Source organism: Trachurus trachurus (genome assembly GCF_905171665.1).
Source record: "Trachurus trachurus genome assembly, chromosome: 17".
In the NCBI taxonomy this organism is placed as follows: Eukaryota; Metazoa; Chordata; class Actinopteri; order Carangiformes; family Carangidae; genus Trachurus; species Trachurus trachurus.
The window spans coordinates 21,609,252-21,631,211 of record NC_139900.1 but is presented as its reverse complement, the minus strand read 5'-3'; the positions used below and the strand labels follow the sequence as shown (position 1 = coordinate 21,631,211).

At 39.4% G+C, this 21,960-nt stretch overlaps 1 protein-coding gene across 1 annotated transcript in view; it reads left to right on the top strand.

Annotated features, from left to right (window-relative positions):
* Window positions 1-363: 363 nt before the first annotated feature.
* The window catches only part of col15a1b (collagen, type XV, alpha 1b), a 54,800-nt gene continuing 33,203 nt past the window's right edge, over window positions 364-21,960 (top strand). The window contains exons 1-2 of the mRNA XM_083991029.1: window positions 364-486; window positions 786-850. Coding sequence (XP_083847155.1) covers window positions 467-486; window positions 786-850 — 85 coding nt within the window. The 5' untranslated portion in view covers window positions 364-466. The remainder of the gene's footprint in view (window positions 487-785; window positions 851-21,960) is intronic.

Below are 21,960 nucleotides of genomic sequence, written 5' to 3'. Positions count from 1 at the left end.
TAAAAGGAACTGGACATATTAATACATGTTTAAAATCAATACATGGATTGGTAGATTTAGTAATGGCCTCATGTGTACTCGGACATCATAACAGACATCATGTTATTGTAAATAAAAGGAAATTGAGCAGCAGGTTAGGAGAGAGGGTCCACTGAGTGAGTGAGGGTGGAGGTTTTTTTTTCCTCTAAGGGAGTCAAATTTCCAGACTCTGTGGGCCTTAGAGTCACTCAGCTCCGAACTGAGAGAGCCTTTGTACTGAGCGAGAGAGAGAGAGAGAGAGAGAGAGAGAGAGAGAGAGAGAGAGAGAGAGAGAGAGAGAGAGAGAGAGAGAGACAGTGGGAGAGAGAGAGAGCACAGTGTGATCTCAGGTCTGCAGAGTGGGGCAGAGGGACCACGGAGTTTGCCTGAATTTCATCACACACATGCACTTGGAGTTCACTTCCAAACCTGGATTTTTATTCACTGAATGTCAAAAATGCTTCAAGGGTAAGTCAGTTTGATTTTTACCTCTTTATTTTTTGCATGCAAAGAAAACAGACTGAAATTTAGTGAACTTTACTGAACATTCAGACCTTTATTAAACACCTTAGTTACACCTCAGAGCGGACCTGTGATAGGCGCTCTTCTCCCGGCGCTGTTTTTTAAACTCAACTTCTTCACTGACACAACAATAATGTGCATCGAGAACTAACACGGATTAAAGTTGTCTGCATGTGTTAAATAAGGTTTTATATGTTGAAGTCAGAACTTTAACTGTGGCTTCTGTGACTGATGTGTCTCCTCAGGTGGTCTCTTGCCCTGCATCTCTTCCTGCTGTGCTGGCTGGCCGCTGCCCTGCAGGTTATAGAAGGTAACATTCATGCTTCTGCAGCTTTTTCTTAACGCTGTTTCTATCCAGAAATAAACAGCTGAGATGGATCCTTGAGAAGAGAAAAAAAGATCAAAAACTGATGGGCAAAGGAATGAAATGGAGCTTCCTCAGTCTGTTGATTGGTCCAAACTAAGAATTTCAATCCCATGGAAAGCAATGGCATTTGTTTTATAGCACCACATAAATATTTAAAGTAGTTTATTTCATTATATGATGATACAGCTTCTTTCCTCAGACCACTGTACCATCACTTAGGGCACAGTAAGGCATACATGACCTAACAGATTTTTAGTTAATTAGGTCTGTATGTGTATTTCTCCTTATATCTTGCTAAAGACTAAATTATTGACCATGTAGAATCATTAGATTTAAGTGTCATTCAGACATCCTCATGTATTCTCTCATGTGACACTCTGGCAAAGCACATACCACCATAGTTACATCATTTACTCTAATGCTGTGATTAGATTTTATATAAAGAGAGAGATTTGGATATGTTCTGAAATGATAGAGGCACATGCGGGGAGAGATCGGGGTAATGGGCACATGCATACACACACACACACGCAAGAATTACATTTAAGGGGAAAAACTATGCTAAATCACTGGTTGGAAAGCCCCTACCCTGCTAATAGCTTAGTTTAACAACCACATCGAGACACTCAGGTCTGTAGGATGTTGAAGTGGTTTGATTTCATACTACATTAAGCTACTTCGAGAAGTATTTAGGCACAAGGTACTTCTTTTAAAATATAAAAAGTCTGTGGCAGACACTGAGTTCCAAACTGGCTTGTAAAGGTATTGCTAGCCTAATTATCAAACTACCTAATGTTGATAAAGTTATTTCCGTTACAGTTAACCAGCATTGAGAACCTGCCTCTGCCAGAAATTAAATTTCTTAGAAAATTAAACACAACATGATACCGGTCTGCATCATTATCATCAGCTGAGTTGACATCCCAATTTAGTTTCAATTTCAACTGATTTTCCAGAAAATCTGTACAACAAAGATTCACTGATAAACACATGGTGCTGATTCTATTCTATTAAATGAGAAGCAATCAAACCTCAAATGATGGAAAGCAATGTGAAAATTGTTGTTTTTATGATATCTTGCCATTGTTTCTTATTACATCATTTTCCTGCATGAATATCCTTTTTTTGCGTTTAACAATGTGGTTTCAATTAGAAACACTTAATAAACATTATTCATTTCATATTCTATTCACTTACATGTAATACTCTGCATAGGACCAATTTGGGTTAGAATGAAATAAAAATCCAAACTGATGCCTCCAGTTCAGGTGGAATGGGGGAAACCCTAAAAGTACCTAATCCTACATTTCCCATAAAGCAACTCTGTGTTCACTGCATAAACTCAAAATCTTACCAAGAATATTTGTTTTATTTCTAGTTAAAATGTAATTTCTAGTCAAAACAAATCTAATTATACTAAAAATAAGACTCATCACATAAAAAGTAGCTAGTTTTTTTAGACACTTTTTTACTTTTTTCAAGCATATTTTCACTTAAAATAAGGAGAAAAATCTGATAGTGGAGCAAGTTTTTCTTTCTTATTACAAGCACAGAAAACATGCTTTCACTGGCAAATTTTTCTACTTATTTCAATTAAAATGTGTTTAAAACAAGTGAAAACTGTCTAAAACAAGTTAATTTTTTGATGAGTCTTATTTTAAGTGGAAAGAGATTAGGTTTGACTAGAAATTGAGACATTTTGACAAGAAATAAGACAAATATTCTTGGAAATATTCTTTATGGTTTTTACAGTATTGTTTTCCATGAAATTTGGACAGGCTATCCACTCTGTTATCAGTGTCCACATCTTGTCCATCACTGAATTACCTAATGACAATAAACAAAATGGCTGGACCAGAAGAACATCAGTCATCCCCTGCTTTCTTTTCAGACCCATCACAGGACACATGATAAGGGTCAATCCTCTTGTCCATCTCCATTTTCACACCTCAGGCTGCTGTTGTTGTTTTCATTTAGCCAGTCCTGCTGTGAGGCTCTTCTTATACAGCTCTGTAGGAGAGAAAGTTCGTTTGCTTGGCAATAGAGCGGGCTTCCTCTGCCCTCTTCCTCCTACGCATGTGTGTGTGTGCAATGAAGTAGCTGGAAGTGGCAGACAAGTCAAACGCTGCACCAGGGTGAGAAATGAAGTGTTTAGTTTACATGAGGGGGGGTCACACCGAGCTTTGAAGTGGAATCCCGAGAACACACTTGATGCAGTTCCAGTTTGACATCAGCTTGTGTTGGTGTGAGGGTGGGTGACGAAAAACATTTTCTATTTCAAAACACTCACTGAGAGTCAGAGAGAGCTAATCTGGGATTCAGTGTTTCTGCAGGTTGCTGCATTTATTGAGTCTCGCATGGCAAACACAACTCCTCATACTGTGACTGCTAGAGGCTTGATGATTACAAAGACTTGTCTTGTGACTTTAAAATCATATGTTCAAGTCCCCAAATAAGCTCAGGATATCAGAGTGGTGTGTTTATTTTTGTCAGCGCACCCTTCAGCAAAACATTTGACCTGAATCAACGTCACTTTTTGTAGTGTACAGTAGTAGATAAAGTCAGTGTTGGGAGGAGGACGGTTCAGAAGATGGTTTGAAACCTTTAGTCGGTGTTGTTTCTGTCATTCATTGCAAACTTAACTGTGAGTTTATGACGCCAGCGTTCCTCTAACCACAATCTTTCCACAACCTCATATTTAGTGCTGTTACCATGACAACACCCACGGTCACTCTGATTGGGTCATATCAGCCCCCGTTTACATGCTCAATGCGCGTGAATGGTCAATGTATGTTAATATGGAGCGTATGGAGATAGATTGTTTCAAATAGACTGAGATCCTTAGACAATATGAAAACATGGCCATGCATTGTGTTGACACTTTTCACAGATGTGATTTTTCATGACGGATGTTTTCTGTTTCATGCATCACAGTCACTATCTGTATTTCCAGACAACCTGCAAATGCAGCTGCAGCACAGACTTCTGTCTTACTGTTTCCCACTCTCCGTTCCTTCAGAAACTCTTATTCCTGCTTCCAGGAACCTTCACTTTCCATTTACCGTTGGTTGAGTTGCTCTGAAAGGATTCCATGTTTAGCCAATATAAATGATTGTGAGCTGAGCCCAGTAGGAGCCTGTCTTGGACTTCTAGATGCCTTGTCCGTAGTCACATTATTTTATTGTCGACAATTTGAGTCTCAGTGGGGTTTGAATCCTGAACAACAGAAATATTTTTTATCCTGTCAGAGGTTGAATGTTCACTTAATGATCTCAGTTTACCTCTGGAAATGTGTTTTTCTGCTGCGAAAAATGTCAGACTTTACATTTTCCCATTCTTGTTCACCTTCATTTGTTTCCACTCTTGACCTTATTTGGTCTCTGATGTTTCTGGAACAAGCCACCAAGCTCCATTTAGTGTTTTATGGGTCTAAAAACCTGGCAGGCGAACATGTCATAGAAGTGTATGAAAGAGCTCTACCTAAATGTCGTCAGTATATTGGAGGCCTGAATGCCCTCGCTGCAGCGGCGTCCTGTCTGGAATGTGCTCATTGAGCCAGAGTGACTTTGATTTGAACACAGCTGGACACAATGGGCCAACTGTAAAAAGGTGTCATTGCTGTATATGTGTAACGGTCAGCTCTATTGGATTTTAATGGGAGAAAAATCTCAGACTGGAAACTTCAGAATAAGAATGACTGTTTCTTTTGGGGGTTTTTTCTTTCCCCTATCCGTTGAAAATGTTCTCGTATTTTCCATGATGTGATGCTCACTGTGATGATGTAGCTCTCAGACTGAGTGCGCTGGGGCTCAAACTGAAGAGAGAACAGCTCCTGTGTTGTTGCAGATCGGACCTTGAAGCAGTATCAGCACTTTAATTAGACTGAAGTCCAACAATTCACAGCTCTTATTGTCCTTGGGTTCACTGTAGAAAGGAAACATTGAAATGTCACTGGCTAGATGTTGTTGTTGTTTGGGTACATCGTTCCCATGGCCACCGTTGAAAAAGTTGGCTCTGAGTCATTATCATCTGTTCCACACTATCTACGCTTTCAGCCAAGAAACGTACAAAGGAAGTCTTCTTCTGAGCGAGAAGTTCAAGGAAACTATTCATCACTGTTTATGTGCAAACTTTATGACTGTTGTATGAGATATTTGCATGTATGGTTACTTCCTGCTTTACATGGGAACATAATATTATTGCTATATTAACACGCAGCAAATTGAAATGCAGGTGTTTTAGCCTGTCATCTCTAAACCAATAAAACAAGATGTGCAAAATTGAACCAGAACATTATATTACATTATCGATCAAACTGATTTATTTTCATTGGCAGCATGTGTTCACCATAATAATGCTAGCATGCTCATGTAAAGTAGGTTCACTATGTTCATTTAGCATGTTAGTATGAAACCATTTGTTAATCAGCCTCAAATACAAAATTTAGTTATGTGGTCATAAACCAAAGTATAAAATAAAATGAGACTTTGACCAGATAACGCTACTGTATGTCAAAGTTGTTCATGGTTGTTTTCATGGTTCACGGTTCCTCTTAAGACCATGATTATCACACATTACACCAATTTCAATAAAAATGTCAGCAATCCTTCCATTCATTTTTTCACACAGATCTGATGTTTTCATTGCCAGCCATTTTTCACCCAGTGGACAGAGGGACAAGGATCACTAACGTCATTATTAGAATAGCCTACATTGTCTGGAAATAATGAGACTTTGTACCAAATTGCTTGTTAATCCATTGGTTGGCATTTAGTCTTGTCTTGCACTTTTTGCGCTGTCCTTCGAGTGTTATTCCCACAGACAAAACAGAACAGTTACAGTAGCATTGGCATGTGTGTGAACTGCCAAACATAAACACACAGTATGATCCGTGGCAGTCCGTCTCCCTCCTGTAGGACTTGTGGCTTCTCAGCCCGCAATCATCCACTGCATCTACAGCCTGTCTGCAGTGAAAGTATTTAAAAGACTTTCATCTGAGATGACTTCATGAGATGCCAGTCATTACCTGGCAGACTTACAATAACAACCTGAGCTGGAAGGAGCTGGGAAACACAGTGTTTACATGTTGCATGCTTCATTGCATGTTATCTTAACTTTGTGCCCAAGTATTATACATGTCTTATCATCTCATCAAACCATTCCCCCTGAAATCTGCATCACAGATAACAGACATGGTTTTATTAAGCAGAGTTATCCAATTTGCTTCATGAAATCGTTTCCTGAACATCCCATAGCGAGACAACCAAATTCTCCTCTGCTCTCTTTTATGTTATTAACTCTGTCTATGTGGGTTTAAGTGAGGAACATGCAGCCTGTACAACCTCATGTTTACTTTCACTCTCTGAGGTTACCACTCGTAACTGCTCGAGTTTAAAGCGAAGGGTTGAGTCTTTCACTCTGTGTGTGTGTATTCGGGCTCAGGTATGCTTTTGCATATTTGGGTCTGTGGCTGCTGAAATTATGGACTTTCTGCTGTTTACAGACTGAGAGTTTCTGAACAAACATGCACACACTCCTACCCTTTAAGGACAAGTCTGTCTGTTAAACACTAAATTACCAGCAACACAGCCCTGATCTACATGATGTCCTGACCTATGCCCCATGTTCATTTCCTCTGTGGGGAATGTTAGGCAATAATCTGGCAGCACTCTGTACATTTTCTCAGTTCTTGTGTAATCTAATTGGAGAATCAGCTGGAAAACACTTATAGCTCCAATAACAAGTCATACAGAGCAGGAATGTCTCACTTGTGAAGAAACATGGTACTAATCATGTGGAAATGACTGGTTATCTTAATTTAGATACCAGTCAAAGCATGTTTATTTATTTATTTATTTTACTTCATCTTACAAGAATAGCCAACATCTGAAGCTTTATTCCTTTGTAATTGTGCTGAAATAAGTAGTCCTCCACACATCAGCCCCTGTTCTGACATGTGATGCCACTGCTGCCTCATTATCATTATTTATCTTTGGATTAGACACAGCAGCTCAAACCCCTGTCCTCCGCTCCATCCATCTCCTGTCACCTCTGCTTATTGTGGACTCGTTTTACCTCTTGCAATATATTTGTTAGCACTTATGACCATAATAACTATGACCCTAATGCATAATAATGACACTTACACTGCTCATGATCTAATCTCTGCCACTGTCAGTACCATACTGGTATCAAAAGTTAGTACTACAGAATCTTTAAACTAAGCAATACTGACTTTTTGAATTCAGTTTAATCATGAATTCAAAAATCTAAAAATTTGGAAGATGGTTTTACCTACTGAAGCAGGTTTTTCTAAAAAAAAAAAAAAAAAAAAAAAAAAATTTAATGAACAAACAAATTCCCCTGCTTTTCCATATCCAGGAGCATATTTTGCTGTTAGATATTTGATCACCATTTCATTACTTTTGGTTCATTTCTATCACACCTGGACCAATATGTAGAATCAATATAAGGTGATAATTAATTTAAAACAAATCATGTCAGAACATGTCAGGTAATGTGCAAAAAAGTAAAAGAAAAAAAGAAAGAAAAAAAAGCACCTGTCCATATCTCCATAACTGTCCCAGCAGATGCACTGATACAAGAGTGGCAGAGGAAAACACCACACTGCACATCCTTTAACTTCATGCACTTGTGAACAATAGTGGATTTTGTGGTCAGGGCTCAGTGGGTGGACGTCAATAGATGGTGCTCTGCCAGAGGGACAGCGGAGGGAACATGAAATGATATTTTCCTGTCACATTTCTCTGGAGGTCGTCTTTCATTCCACAGAGTTGACATCACATGACAGTACACAATGTCGAGCACTTCCAAAACACAAACAGGACTGACATCACTGACCTGCAGGACTTCACTGTGATTATTGTCCAAAATGTCTTACAGTACCATGAATGCACTTGTTTGTCACATCGGCGGTGCTCAGTGGGATTCGCGCCCCCCTCCCCTCCTCCATGACAGTGATAGTGACACTTTGCATGAGCACAAGAGTTCCCCATCACTGTGCCTCCCTTGTGTTTCATTAACATTCGTATTGGAGGAGGAGATGAGGCGATGTGAGAAGCTCTGAGGGGTCGTTTGCTCTGAGAACAGCACTTGCAGCTGAGCAAACACACCCAACACACACACACTGAGGGTCACACATTCAAAGCCATACATGCATAAGCAGGACCTTAGCGGATGTAAATAGCGTAGCAGCTTGTATCTATGGTACCGCATATTTAGGAAAAAACAATTAGCAACAATAATTGACTGCTTGCTTGCTTCGATGCAGATTATCTCATTTAAGGATTAATGGAGTTGACATGACAAATTGTGTGTAAAGCAGTCTCCACTGGGTCCCTTAAACTTTGACAGTGCATTTAATATACAGTACATGCATTCAATCTGATCTGCTGTCCCTCTTATCTCAGCAGTAGTACGGCATTAGCACATGGAAAAAAGGTCCAGCTGCACACTGGATGACCTCTTTGGGTGAGAGGATGGCAGGGGGTTGAGGGGAGGTAGGATGAGGGATGGGGTGAAAGCCAGGGACACTTGGTGTAATGGAAACTGTTCACCTCTGACCCCCTATCAACTCCTAACAATGCATTCTTTAATCGGAAATGTGTTGTAGACATTACAGTGTGGCAGTGAGGGAACTTGTGTGTATGTGTGATGAGTGTGTGCACGTGTGTGGGTTGGAAGTCAGAAGTTCAGTTCTACAGTGTTAGTCAACTGGTGATTGCCTTAATAACCCGAGGATCAGCAGGCAGCCCGTAAACCATTAAACCAATCAGCTCCCATGTTGCAGGGCATGAGCTGCAATCACATGCCGCTCACCATGAGGCTGATCAAATTCAAATTTATGACTAAAATAAAAGAGTTTAAAAAGAAAACACAAAAAATGGCAGCTGACTTTCATGTATTGTAAAGACGCACTAATCAATAGACAGTCACCTTCCAGACGGAGGTCAGAGGTCACAGACAGGTTAAAACCTTGTCAGGAGTCTTGTTAAAGGACAAATTAGCAGGGTGGATTGTTGAAGTTGACTTCAAGCTCATATTGTCAAGTCACTTTATGTGAAGTGTACATTTATTTCTTTATCTAGTATACTTAGGTGCTATTTTAATACTTACTGGGACAATTATTTTTAGTTTACAAAAGTGTACGTTTAAGTATACTTCAACTCTGAGTACAGATTAGTAGAAATAACAGGTACTGGTTATATACTTCAAGTCCACATTGTAGTTTTTGAAAGTGCAGTTAGTACTATATCGTAAGCAAAGTTGTAAATTGACTAGTTACATACTTCCTAGTCCACCTCAATTTACAATTTGAAATATTTTTAACTCTAATTTTCAAATGCCCTCACTGAATTTCTGCACAAAAAAAGCTCAGTTGTTTTTTTTTGTCTTTTTTTTTTTTATTCCAACTGACCTGTTATTATAAACTAGAATACATATTTTTTTTTTATAACAAGTAAAACATATACTGGAATACCTCAAAGAAGCAAAATAACAATTAGAATTGATAGACTAAACTATAGTTACAATCCAAGTATACTCAAACCTTCTGTATAAGGCTTGAATAGTTGAGTATTCAGTATATCCTGTTAAATAGGTTAGGTTCACATACAGGGCATGTACATTTCTGTATACTTGCCAGATATATTTTGTAATCATATCTCTGATTAGTATAAACAGTAGACTGAGAGTACACTCTCTTATTTTTAGTTCAAAATAATAATAGTAGCACTCTTTCTTTAATAACCTTCTCTGTTCCGGGGTTTTTACCCTCGACCACAGTCCTGATTCTGTCTAGTCAACCATGTTTCTATGTGGGACTGTGTTTTGTTGGCCCCATGACTCCTATATGACTCCTATATGACTCATATAATGCAGTTGGCTAGATGCCTTCCTCTGTCATTATCCTAAAGCAGCCTACTGTTAGTGACAGTTAGGCTTTCTTTAAAAGCCCCAAAGTAAATTAAAAGTGAAGATAAACAACACAGTCGTTAGTGTCACTTTCCTCTCATGTATCTGTCTGATACAAGCAGCATCCTTCTAACTAGCTGCAACTAAGTGGATGAAATAAGACTGCACTTTGATTTGTTGCTTTGAATAAGTTATTTGATTGCATTTAGCCAACATCATTTGCAATTCGAGTTCAACACAGTGCAATGTAGATTCTACTTAGGTGTGTACTATTATGAATGGGAACTGATCTGATGGTGAAGAAACAGCAATGTCTATAGGGAGGGTTTGGCCTACAGCATCTATGTTGTTGTTACTCCTATGTCTGTATGTGTGTGTGTGGGCAGGTCAGTTATAATAATAATAATAATTTTATTTATAAAGCGCTTTACATCAAAGTGCTGTACAACACATCAAAACTGCAAGCAGTTTACAAGCAGAAACATTCCAAAACAACAAAATACAGAACATACTTAAAACAGGGCAGGATTTTAATAATGAAAACCTAAGACCCATATGCAACGGTAAATAAGTGGGTCTTAAGCTTTGTTTTAAATACCCCAATAGAACAGGCCTGCCTGATGTCCAAAGGGAGATTGTTCCACAGTGTTGGAGCACGATAGGAAAAGGCACGCTCACCAACCGTCTTTTTCCTAACCTTTGGAACACAAAGAGACACACTCTCCTGGGAGCGTAGAGACCGTGTGGGCACATACACATTAATTAAATCACTCAAGTACAAAGGTGCCAAGCCGTTTAAGATTTTAAATGTTAGTAAAAGCACCTTAAAATCTGCTCTAAACTGAATGGGGAGCCAATGAAGAGAAGCCAGCACTGGTGTACTGTGCTCATACCTAGATGAGCCAGACAAAATACGGGCTGCAGTATTCTGAACCATTTGCAATCGATGAAGGCTCTTCTTGGATAGTCCAGATAAGAGGACATTACAGTAATCAATCCTAGATGTAACAAAGGCGTGAATAAGGACCTCGGCATCTTTCATTGACAGAAGTTGTCTGATCTTGGCTATATTTCGTAGGTGAAGAAATGCAACACGTGTCACCTCTTTTATATGTAAATCAAATGAAAGGGACTGATCCAGGACAACACCGAGATTCTTTACTCTATCTGTAGAATGTATGATATCGTTGTCGAAGGATAGATAGAACTTATCAAACTGTTGTCTGTATCTCGGGGGTCCAATGGCTATCATCTCAGTTTTAGCTGCAGTAGCAGGAAGTTGTCTGGGTTAAACCTGCCCTCAGGTCAGACTCTCTCCCTCTGATAACATCTTTGTCTCCCACTTTTATCCTGCTTTCTTTTCTCATCTTACAGTCTTTCTTGTCTTGGGCTCCAAAGCGGCTCTGATTTGGGGGTTTTATTTTTCCCTCTTCTGTCTGTTCAGAAGACTGATGGTAAAAGATCACTTTCCCACTTTATACACACACCCCACAAGCACACACACACACACACACACACACACACACACACACACACACCCTTCTGCCTGCAGGTATAGGCTACATCTTTTGTCCTCGCTGAGGTTGAGCTGGAGGTTCAAGGAGCATGAGTGTGCGTCTCTGTGTATGTCTGTGTGTGCATCACCTCTGACATTCCAGGCATTCTTCCTCTACCACCTACCGTCTCTGGACACAAAAGAGATTCGATTAGTCACTCAGATCCTGTCCCACTCATGCAATCCCCACTGAACCTGAAGTGTGTGCAGGGCCACAGCCAGAATGTGCTACTGCCCCTTAGTGCTCAAGCTGTGAATTACAATTTGGATAAACTGTGGTCACCACTTTATGTGTCATATTCAGAATAAAAAGCTATGGAACTTAAATAATAATAAAAAAGATTTATCAACTCAAGGATTCGCTGTTTTAGAGGGTTAACGTCTAAAACAGTAAAGTTTAATTCAGTTTAGGTTGTTATATCCTCACCACATTCATTTCCCCTTCATATTCTTTCCGTTAAATTTTTTACAGTGTACTGATGAATTAATTATTTAAAAATTGGTATTTCAGTCAGTTATTAGCAGTAATCTCTTGAATCTTTGTCTTGTTTTTGGCTGGAGTAGCTTTAGCACTCATGTTATTGATGCATATCAGTGGCGCTGTTAGCTGCATTTATACTAAATGTGGATAGTGACTCACAGCTTACATTGTGATTATGTTAGTGCTTTAACAGTCTCTCTTTGTCCCGTCTTTCCAACTTGAGCTCATAAATGTAGTCCAACATTTCCTGACTGAACATGGCCTTGAAATATGAAATGAAAACACATTGTAGGAGGAGCGGAAGAGGGGGAGAGGGGGAGGTGCATGAGAAAAACAGTCTCCCAACACAGGCTTCATTGACTGCCTGGCTAGTGGCTAGAGTGCATATGCGTGAGTGTCTGAAAATGGGCTCATGTGGTATTCTGTTACCTGGAAACAGGTCCTCTCTGTTGACCTCTGCGGCCCGCCCACCTAGCTGTCTGACATCGGGATTGGCTGAGATTGTGTCAATGAAACAGGCCAAGGCGAAGTAAAATATACAATTGCATTCAAAAAAGAAAAACAGCACATAAAGACCCTTTGACAGATGATTTATGCTTGTTTGACCGAACCAGTTCAAAAATGTCGCACATTGAACAATGTAGATTTTGTGAGCTGAATGAATCAGTTAGCATTTGTTGCTAATCAGACAAGTAGAAAATTGTTATCAGCTTCTTAGTCCCTGATAAATGAGTATTTGTGTTGTTCTGGCACAAAAACAATAATCACTGAGCCAAAACCTCTTTCGCTCTAATTGTCAGTATTGACCAACTTGTAGGACACTCACACACAAAACCAAGAACACACACACACACACATACATAGGACATGAATACACAGAGACAGGATGTGAGATAGGTTCGACCATCATCTTTGAATTGCGCAGCTGATGGTTTTTTTGTTTTTGTTTTTACAGAATACTATCAGCCTCTTTTATTGCACAATATTTTTTTAATATTTTAATGTAGCACAGATCATGTGGGTAAATACATGGTTGTTTTACATGGTTGTTTAGGAAAAGTGAAATATTTCCATGTAGGTGTCATGTCTCTTTAGGCCGAGGATAGAGTTTCACAACTTTTTCTTATCTATTGTATATCTACTTCAATGATATACAGAAAATGCAAATGATGTATTTGACATGACTGAACCTGTGGGGTGTGTGGCCTGAGCTACTTTAACGTGCATTACTATTCATGGCCACTAGGTGGTGTCAGAGTCCCAATGCAACAAGGCTTATATATACTTTGATACTGTCATAGTAAAAGGCCAATAAGCCATCATATTTGCTTTGCTTGTAGGGCATTAAGGCAAAAAGTTTATGGACTTATCTATAACCTTAAAGCTTGAGTAAATATTCATATTATTGATTGATAATATTGAAGATATTATTATCATACCACTGTTTTTATCTAACAAGGACATGTTTCAGGTTTTAAAGTGATATAGCCTATATTAGCAAAAGCATCAAGCAAATGATTAAAACCCCAACAGACTTTACAAAAGGCTCAAGACATAATCACAAGAGATGTTCTGATATAGAGAATTCCGTGTCTGACTTTTTGTCTCCTGATCTTGTGATTCCTCTTCTGACTCCTACAGCCACTTAACTGGTCATTTCTGTGAATAAATTCATAGCATCCCCATGCGATTGGCCGTGACAGTAAACCAATTAGAGTTTATTGTTGGGACGGTTGCTAGGTGGAAGTGAGAGAGAGGTGAAGGGTGAAAGGGTTATTCTTCCTGGAATCCAGAGGCCCTAAACGGGGTCACCCCATATAGAAAAAAAGTGGGTCTGAAAATACTCAAAAGAATGTGATGGCTTTTCAGCAGCCATTGCACATGAAAACGGACACTTTCTTTTTCTGTGATGACAGATGTCTGAAAAAGGTCATGTTAATAATTCTTTACATTTCATTTATACACTCAAATATGACTACTGCTGTCTATGTATTGCTACATCCCTGACACAAACTATAGCTAAACTATTTAACAACTGCCATGGCTGTTTACACAATATAGTTCAAATCTATGTTATTATCACACATTATCACATTTATGTAGCCTATAATTTCTTTAAGCATTTATTGTCACTTTGTGACTTTAATTTATTTGTTCTTAGAAGTAGTTACAATAATAGTGTTTCTAAGGGAAGAAAAGTTCAAGCCTAATAAACAAAAAAAAAATTATATCATTTCATTATTATCAGCTAAATAATGGCTCAAATGATGACGTGTAAAGTGAAAAGGGCTGCTACCAGTGTTGGAGAGAATTATGACCTGACTAGTTCTCTTAATTTTATGTTGCTTTTTAGGGTCGTTCAGCTCATTGTTTTGGTTTCATGCCCCTTAAAGGGAAACTTCGTTTTTTTTCAACCTTGTCCAGTGATGGATTGAGCAGGGCAGGCAGCCTGCAGCCCAGCTAACGCTCTTCAACCGGGCAAGTGGCTCCCGTCAAAGTTCGCCCTATAAACATGCTTTTTTTCCCCACACTGACAGGCTCAGATAGTTACAATGAGTGTCCGACAACATACTAGAAAGGAGTCGTATGTCTCTACCTTTAAGCGCGTCTCTTCTTCTGACTGGCAGTAGTCATCCCCAGTCAAAGTGGTCACAGCAGACCCTGTGGTCGGCACGGTGCATCCATTTGTAGCACAGCTAGCCCTAACTTGTGAAAGCTCTGTGAAAGCATGCGCGAGTAGCCCAACATTTTGTTACTATAATTTGGAAATGCTTCGGTCGTCCCTCTTCACCATGGATGTATTATGCTCTTCACCTCAGTCAAGTAACAGTATTCCCCATCGGTGTTTTGCCGCGAGTTATCGCGAGATTTCTAGCGTGGTGAGATTTGGACACAGGTCACAACAAACAGCGACCTCCAGCTAAAGGTAGAGACATACGTTCATTTCTCAGTATGTTGTCGGACACTCATTGTAACTATCTGAGCCTGTCATTGTGAAAAAAAAATGCAGGTTTACAGGGCGAACTTTGACGGGAGCCACTTGCCCGGTTGAAGAGCGTTAGCTGGGCTCCAGTATTGAGCCCGGCAGCCTGCAGCCCAGCTAACGCTCTTCAACCGGGCAAGAACATTTGTTGATTGGTGCTGCAAAAGAAAACATTTCTGAATGTGTACAATTGTGCTGCCACTTCATTTGGAACTTCATTTGGGTGTTCTGGAGATAACGCTAACCATCAAGTTGGACAAATGATGGCTAAATAGCCTATGTTAATTAAAAAAAAAAAATCAATGGTAAAATCAAATCAACCTATTCCCAATGGTTTGTCTGAGGCAGGAAGTTATACATGACTGAAACATAAACTGGCTGCAGACACCATTCAATACACAAGTTTGGTTATGTTTTGGAGGTTGTTGATAGCCTACAATGCTACTTCTTCCGTTTGCAAACATCATTAAGCATGGTAGAAGAGAGAGAGAGAGAGAGATGAAAGATAGTACATATCTTGGATGAATAAATATGACAACTATGTCATCCACTTACCTATTTTTGATTAGCAAACTGCACAAAAACTGCAAAAAACCCTTTTATTTCCAAGAACTGCAGTCATTTCTATGTATTATTACATTATCGGCAAAAAATGCTTGTAGGTTTGGTAACTATCACAGCATTGCCCTTTCAAATAACATAAAGCCACCACAGAGGTACAATGATAATGAAATAGCATTATCATTCACTACACTGTCACTGGGTTGGGTTTTGGGGAGTGTGAGCAGGGTGAGAGGCCACATCACACTTTTCTCAACTTGAATCTTATCGATTGTGCATTGCTTTCTTTTTCTTTTTCAAGATGCTCTTTTGAAAACTTTAATGATGTCATCCATAATTTCACTCCCATTTGTTCATTCAGATTTCCTGGGAGCCCTGCTGGTCCGAACACACTCACACATAAACAGTTGTGGGAAAAACCGGGTGTGGTGGTCTCTAATGGAGCAGATGATGGGTTTAAGATTTAAAGAGAGGGTGAGGGAGGAAACCCCCCAGGGGGAGAAGCTTGATTAGTCATGGATTAGCCAGGGATGGGGGTTGTGTGGGATGGGATGGGGTAAGGATGGGTGAGAGGGGTCAGGAAGATAAGCATGGGTGGGGGGTGGGTGGGGAGTAAGTGGGCAGCCCTGATGCTACACCACAGTGAAACTTGGCATGTCACACACACACACACACACACACACACACACACACACACACACACACACACACACACACACACACACACACACACACACACACACACAGCTATGCACTGTATAATTACAGCCCCTCAACCTCCTATACCACTGACCTTCTTGTCACAGGGGGTTGTTTCTGACTTTAATTGCTAGCAATTATACGAGACATTATAACTACAGGATATGTCTTTAAAGCAGTATTCATTGATTTTTGTACGTTGAGCTGCTAATTGATCACAATGTTCACAGCTAGTAGCTAACACTTTCTTTTAGTTGCTGTTGTGGGTTTATCAGCTTCCTCCTGATGACGCTGGAGGTTGATCAGAGCAGTGACAGTGGAACCAGAAAGTAGCTGAAAGGGAAAGGGAAACTTGTATTTTTTTCAACCTGGGCCCTGTTTTCATATGTTTTTCTGTATACGTGAGTGATAGATAATACAATTATCTCCAGAACACCCAAATGAAGTTCCAAATGAAGTGGCAGCACAATTGTACACATTCAGAAATGTTTTCTTTTGCAGCACCAATCAACAAATAGCTCACTACTGAAACCAGCTGTTGGAGATCTAAAATGAAATCTCTGCAGGTTTCATATGTCTAACTTTGTTTTTCATGTTTGAAAATTAAAAACTACATCAAAACGTTGATCTTAAAGGTCCCATTTGGATAAAGTGACATTTCAATGTTTTTTGTTTTTTCTACAGTGATGATAAAGCAGCTTTAGGTTCTATATTAATACTGTGAAAGTCTAAAGGTAGATGTTTAGTATTGCTCCATACAGTATAAGGGTAGTTTTTTTTTTTTTTTTTTACATTTGTGAATGAAAAAACTACCTTTATACTTTCACAGTATAAATATAGAACCTATGTTGCTTTATTATCACTGTAAAAAAACAAAAAAAACAACAACAACAAAAAACATCAAAATGTCACTTTATCCAACACGGGACCTTTAAGCTCAACGTGTTGAAAAAAAAAATTCAAATAGAAAGAGAATGGTAAAACCAAATCAACTCCATTGCTCCTCCGAGCCATGCTGGGATTATCACATTTCACATGGTTTGTCTGAGGCAGGAAGTTATACGGTACATGACTGAAACATAAACTGGCTGCAGACACCATTCAATACACAAGTTTGGTTATGTTTTGGAAGTTGTTGATAGCCTACAATGCTTACTTCTTCCGTTTGCAAACATATCATTAAGCATGGTAGAAGTGAGAGAGAGAGAGAGAGAGAGAGATGAAAGATAGTACATATCTTGGATGAATAAATATGACAACTATGTCATCCACTTACCTATTTTCGATTAGCAAACTGCACAAAAACTGCAAAAAACCCTTTTATTTCCAAGAACTGCAGTCATATTTATGTATTATTACATTATCGACACCAGTTATTACCAGCCAATAATGTAATAACTTATTACATTATTGGCAAAAAGTTATTACGTTATTGGCTCAAAAGTTTTATTACATTATTGGCACGTTATTACATTATTGGCTTTATTACATTTAAAATGGCCAAAATTATTACATTATTGGCTGTTATTACGTTATTGGCCGTTATTACGTTTTTGGTTGCTACAGCCCCTTTAATAGGCTACATTGCTTTCTACGATATTTTATTCAAATGTCTATAAAAGGCTAATAGCAATGTTATGTTATTCTGTGGTTGCAGTGAGGAAAGGGTAACACACAACAGGTTATTTGAACGTTTAGCCGTTAGTGATGCTATACCTTTAAGACATAATGGCAACTTGCAATGGCAGTCTGTTAGCAAGTTCAAATTGACTATAGACAGAGAAACCTTGCCTGTGCTAATTTCCCCATCTGACTGATTTTAATTTGGCTGTGTTAAACCCTAACCCCCTAACCCAGCTGCAATTGTCAATTTTGGCCACTAGGGGCCATGAAAACTTCAAAACTAAAGGATAAAGGATATACAAGATATACCAATATTATATACCCCCATTAGCTTCACAGTACACAAAGAAGAAGTTTAGTTATCGGAGATGGAGCTGAATAGTTTTGCATTATAGGCTCATCATGCTTCAAGCCCCATTATGAATGTAGGTCTGTTAATCTCTATCTTGAGCTTGGGTTTAGTCTCCACCAACTCTTGAAAAATGGAAAATGTTTGTTTTTCAACCATAAACCACTAACTTTGACTGCCTGCTGTTTGAGTATGAGTTCTCATTTGGTGTAAACAACCTTGAGTTTTGATCAAAGACCAAGTAAGTGACCTACTGGAACATTTAAACACAATTTGTTAATATATGATTAGTAACCATATGGCAAATTGATGTGTCTGTTGTACGAAAGACTTGAAAACTGTGAGTGATGCCCTCTCAAAAACAAAGTGAACCCAAACAGACTTAGTGGGACCACGCCCCTTATATTAAAATGTCAGCCTCAACAAACACCTCCACTTGATGCTGTCCTCAGCAGGACTCCAGCCCTAACCCTGGACCTCACCAAACATTTAGAGAAGCACAATACAACAGGACAGGCACCTCTTTGTCACCATCAACATGGGGCCTCTCTCCCTGACCAGTGAGCTGCAGCACAGAACTGTTTCCATTCAACCTTTTGTCATTTTTTCCCCATAATTTCTCAGTTTAACAAATGTTTACCGGATGAAGGTGAGGCCATTTCGGTGCATAACGGGTTTAACGGTAACATTAAGCCATTTAACGTGGTATTTTCAAATGAAAACAAACTGAATATACAGGGATACAAACCAAGGATAACTCCTTTAAATGCTCTTAGTTTACAAGTGGTGTTATTAAAAAATGAAATGATTAAAAATGAAAATAAATCGATAAAGGGACATTTATTTCATTCCATCATAGTCTCTTTTTGGTTCAACACTTAGCTATATTAAGTAGTTTAATTGTTTATACATTGCACTGTAGCCTTCCTACTCTAGTCCACTCTTGTGCACTTTGGCACAGTTTGGTTTAGACAAATTACTAACTCTCAAGGTTTGAATTGGACATGTAGCTGGAAAAATATTTGTGTACTTGTGTTTGTATTTGTGAATAAGTATTTAATTTTCCATGTGAGACCAGGGTGAAATAATTTCCTCCTTTGAGTTTATTAGGTAACCTCCCTGCTTGTAGAGCCTGTGCAACATTTTCTGGACTCAATTATCTTATATTCTATTGGATAGTTGGGATATGATCATTCAGATGCAACCATGTTTGTAATTTCCACTGTGTGTTTGTCAAGGTGCTCTCTTGTTTGATATTCCTGGTGAACACCGCATCACAACAGGAAAAGACAGGGAGTAATTGAGCATTGTGAATGCACCTTTTAATGAATTAATCGGCAGTCTGTAACCAGTGTGTGTGTGTAGGTGAGCTTGACAGGCTGTTGACATAGTGTGACATAAGACCAAGAGACCACAGAAAACACTCAGATGGGAGGAGAGAGAGGAAAGTAGGAGGAGGAGGGAGGAGCAGAGAACTAACTAACTCTCTAATCTGCCTGTCTGAGAGGAGAGGGGAGAGAAAACCAAGTCGGCTGTATTGAAAAGTGCTGGGGAGGGAGGGGTGGAGTGGGGGGGGGGGGGTGAGGGGTCAGTAATTACACAGGGAGAGAGGAGGGGAGGGAGAGTAAAACGGAGAGAGATGTCAGGGACGTAGAATCAGCAAAAGACAGAGACGGACGGGGAAAGCAAGGACATTAACGAGAGAGGAGAGGAGAGAGAGTGAGGGAAACACCAGAGAGGACCGTGAGACGCTGGAAAGTCATCTCTTGAATATAGATTTTTTTTATATATATATATAAAACTGGATCTCCTAAAGTCCCGAGATTTAAGTTTTTACATCCTGTAGGATTCTGCACGTGCAAGTACTGCTGCATGTTTCCTCTCATACTTGGAAACGTAGCATCTGCCTCGTTGTGTGGTGCAGTTAAGGATTGAGGAGCATCAGTGTGTGTTTGGACACAACTGTGAGACACAGAAGGAGGATGGGGGGCCTTCACCTCTTTCCTGCTCTATTCTTCCTCCTCTCCTCTCCTGTACAAGCCCAGTGGCTTAGTTTAAGCTGGTTATTCCCTACAAGCCAGTCTGACTCTGGTCCTTCCGTCGACTCTCCATCCATCACCTCCCTGGGCCCTTCTGACATCCCAGTCACAACAGAGCTGATGGGAAAAGAGGACTGGGTGACGGAGGAAACTGTGGAGCAGAACATTCAGAAAGAGGAGTCTTTTCTTCCCCTTACACCCACACCTCAAGTGTTGATCTCAGGCCATAGTACTGCAAAGCCTGGGATCTTACCTCCAGAGGACAATGCAGGTGGAGGCAGCAACAAGTCCCAGTCCAAACGACTGAAACACTGGACTGGTGAGTGTTACAGGGGTGGTTATATAAAATCAGGGTTGGTTTCAATAGCACCAGGTTAATTTTTCATGTTTGTAACACTAAGTGACCATTGAAAAAGAAATGATATGTATATTCCCTTACTGCAGGATTCAAGCAAACACAGCCTGTTCTGTAACAATGAAAAAATGCTTGTGCATTGATTCATAATTTCTTCCACCATGCACTTTGGGGCAGTAGAGTTGTAAACAAGTTGTAAACACAATGTTGTAATTTAGCAAGTACAGCCACACATGTAATTCACCAACCATGTGAACTTTAGTGTGTGTCTTTTGATTTTTAGTGCATGTATTTAATCCAGTACGTTCATTAATCTAAATCTGGCTGTCAATGGCTCAGTGCATCATGGGTCAGGAGTTCACACACTAATCTTGAAGTTAAATCCTGTATCTTGAACTTCCTCCAACAATGACCTGGTGTCTCATGAAGAACACAAACTCAGTTTTTTTTTTTGTTGGAGTATGTCTAAGAGATCTATAGGAGAAAGTAACATATAGGGTGAATGTGGTTGTATGTGGCAACAGAGGGGATTGTTACTGTAATATTGGTTTTTACAAGATGATGAAGCATTCATGTGGCCAACATGATCAGGATTAGGATCAGTAGTGGGGTGTTGGGGTCTAGGAATCTGATGCAAAATGAAGGAGTGATCAGATGAATGGCAGACTGCTTGACACACAAATGAATGAAACTGTCAGTGATTTATTGTTTGATTAACTTTGCTTAACTGAGACCTGAGTTAATTCCTGACTCTAATATGAATGAAGGGCAGTAACTGAGTGTTTGGACCTGCTCATGGCAGAATTACATCAGTGGATTATTAGATAATAACAATTAGGAAATGGAGTTCTGGAGGTGTGAGATATGTGTCAACTCTCATTTTGATGTCAGCATGAATTATGTACCAGCTGTTAATCCAAATCACATGATGCTAGTAGAATAGGATTTGTGTGCTGGCTGTGTGTGTGTGTGTGTGTGTGTGTGTGTGTGTGTGTGTGTGTGTGTGTGTGTGTGTGTGGGTGTTGCCATTGGTGAAAACTGAAACATATTTGCAATTTTGGTTTATTGATATTGATTTCCTAATTGTGACTTAAGAGCGCAAGCATTAACTTTGTACTTTATACTTATTTTGCCAATTTTCAGTTTAGACCCATTTGGAATTTCACTAATTTTGCGGTTTACCATGTGTTGATATTTTAATTGGTTTATTTTCTCTTTAGCTGTCAAATGTTTTCCTAGCTTGTCGCTAACATTACTTGATCCTTTCAGAAAATGCACAACCTTGTCCCACCTACCATTTACTGTCAAACTTAGGTGTGTCAAAATTGCTATGAAATAGGCAGTTTCAAACCAAATCAATTACTGACACACAGATAAATCAATGCAGCAAACCAAAATCCTGCCAAAGTTAGCCATCGAGATCAGGAGAATTACGCTAGAACCATAGACTGTAAAAAGAATGGACGTAGCGTCC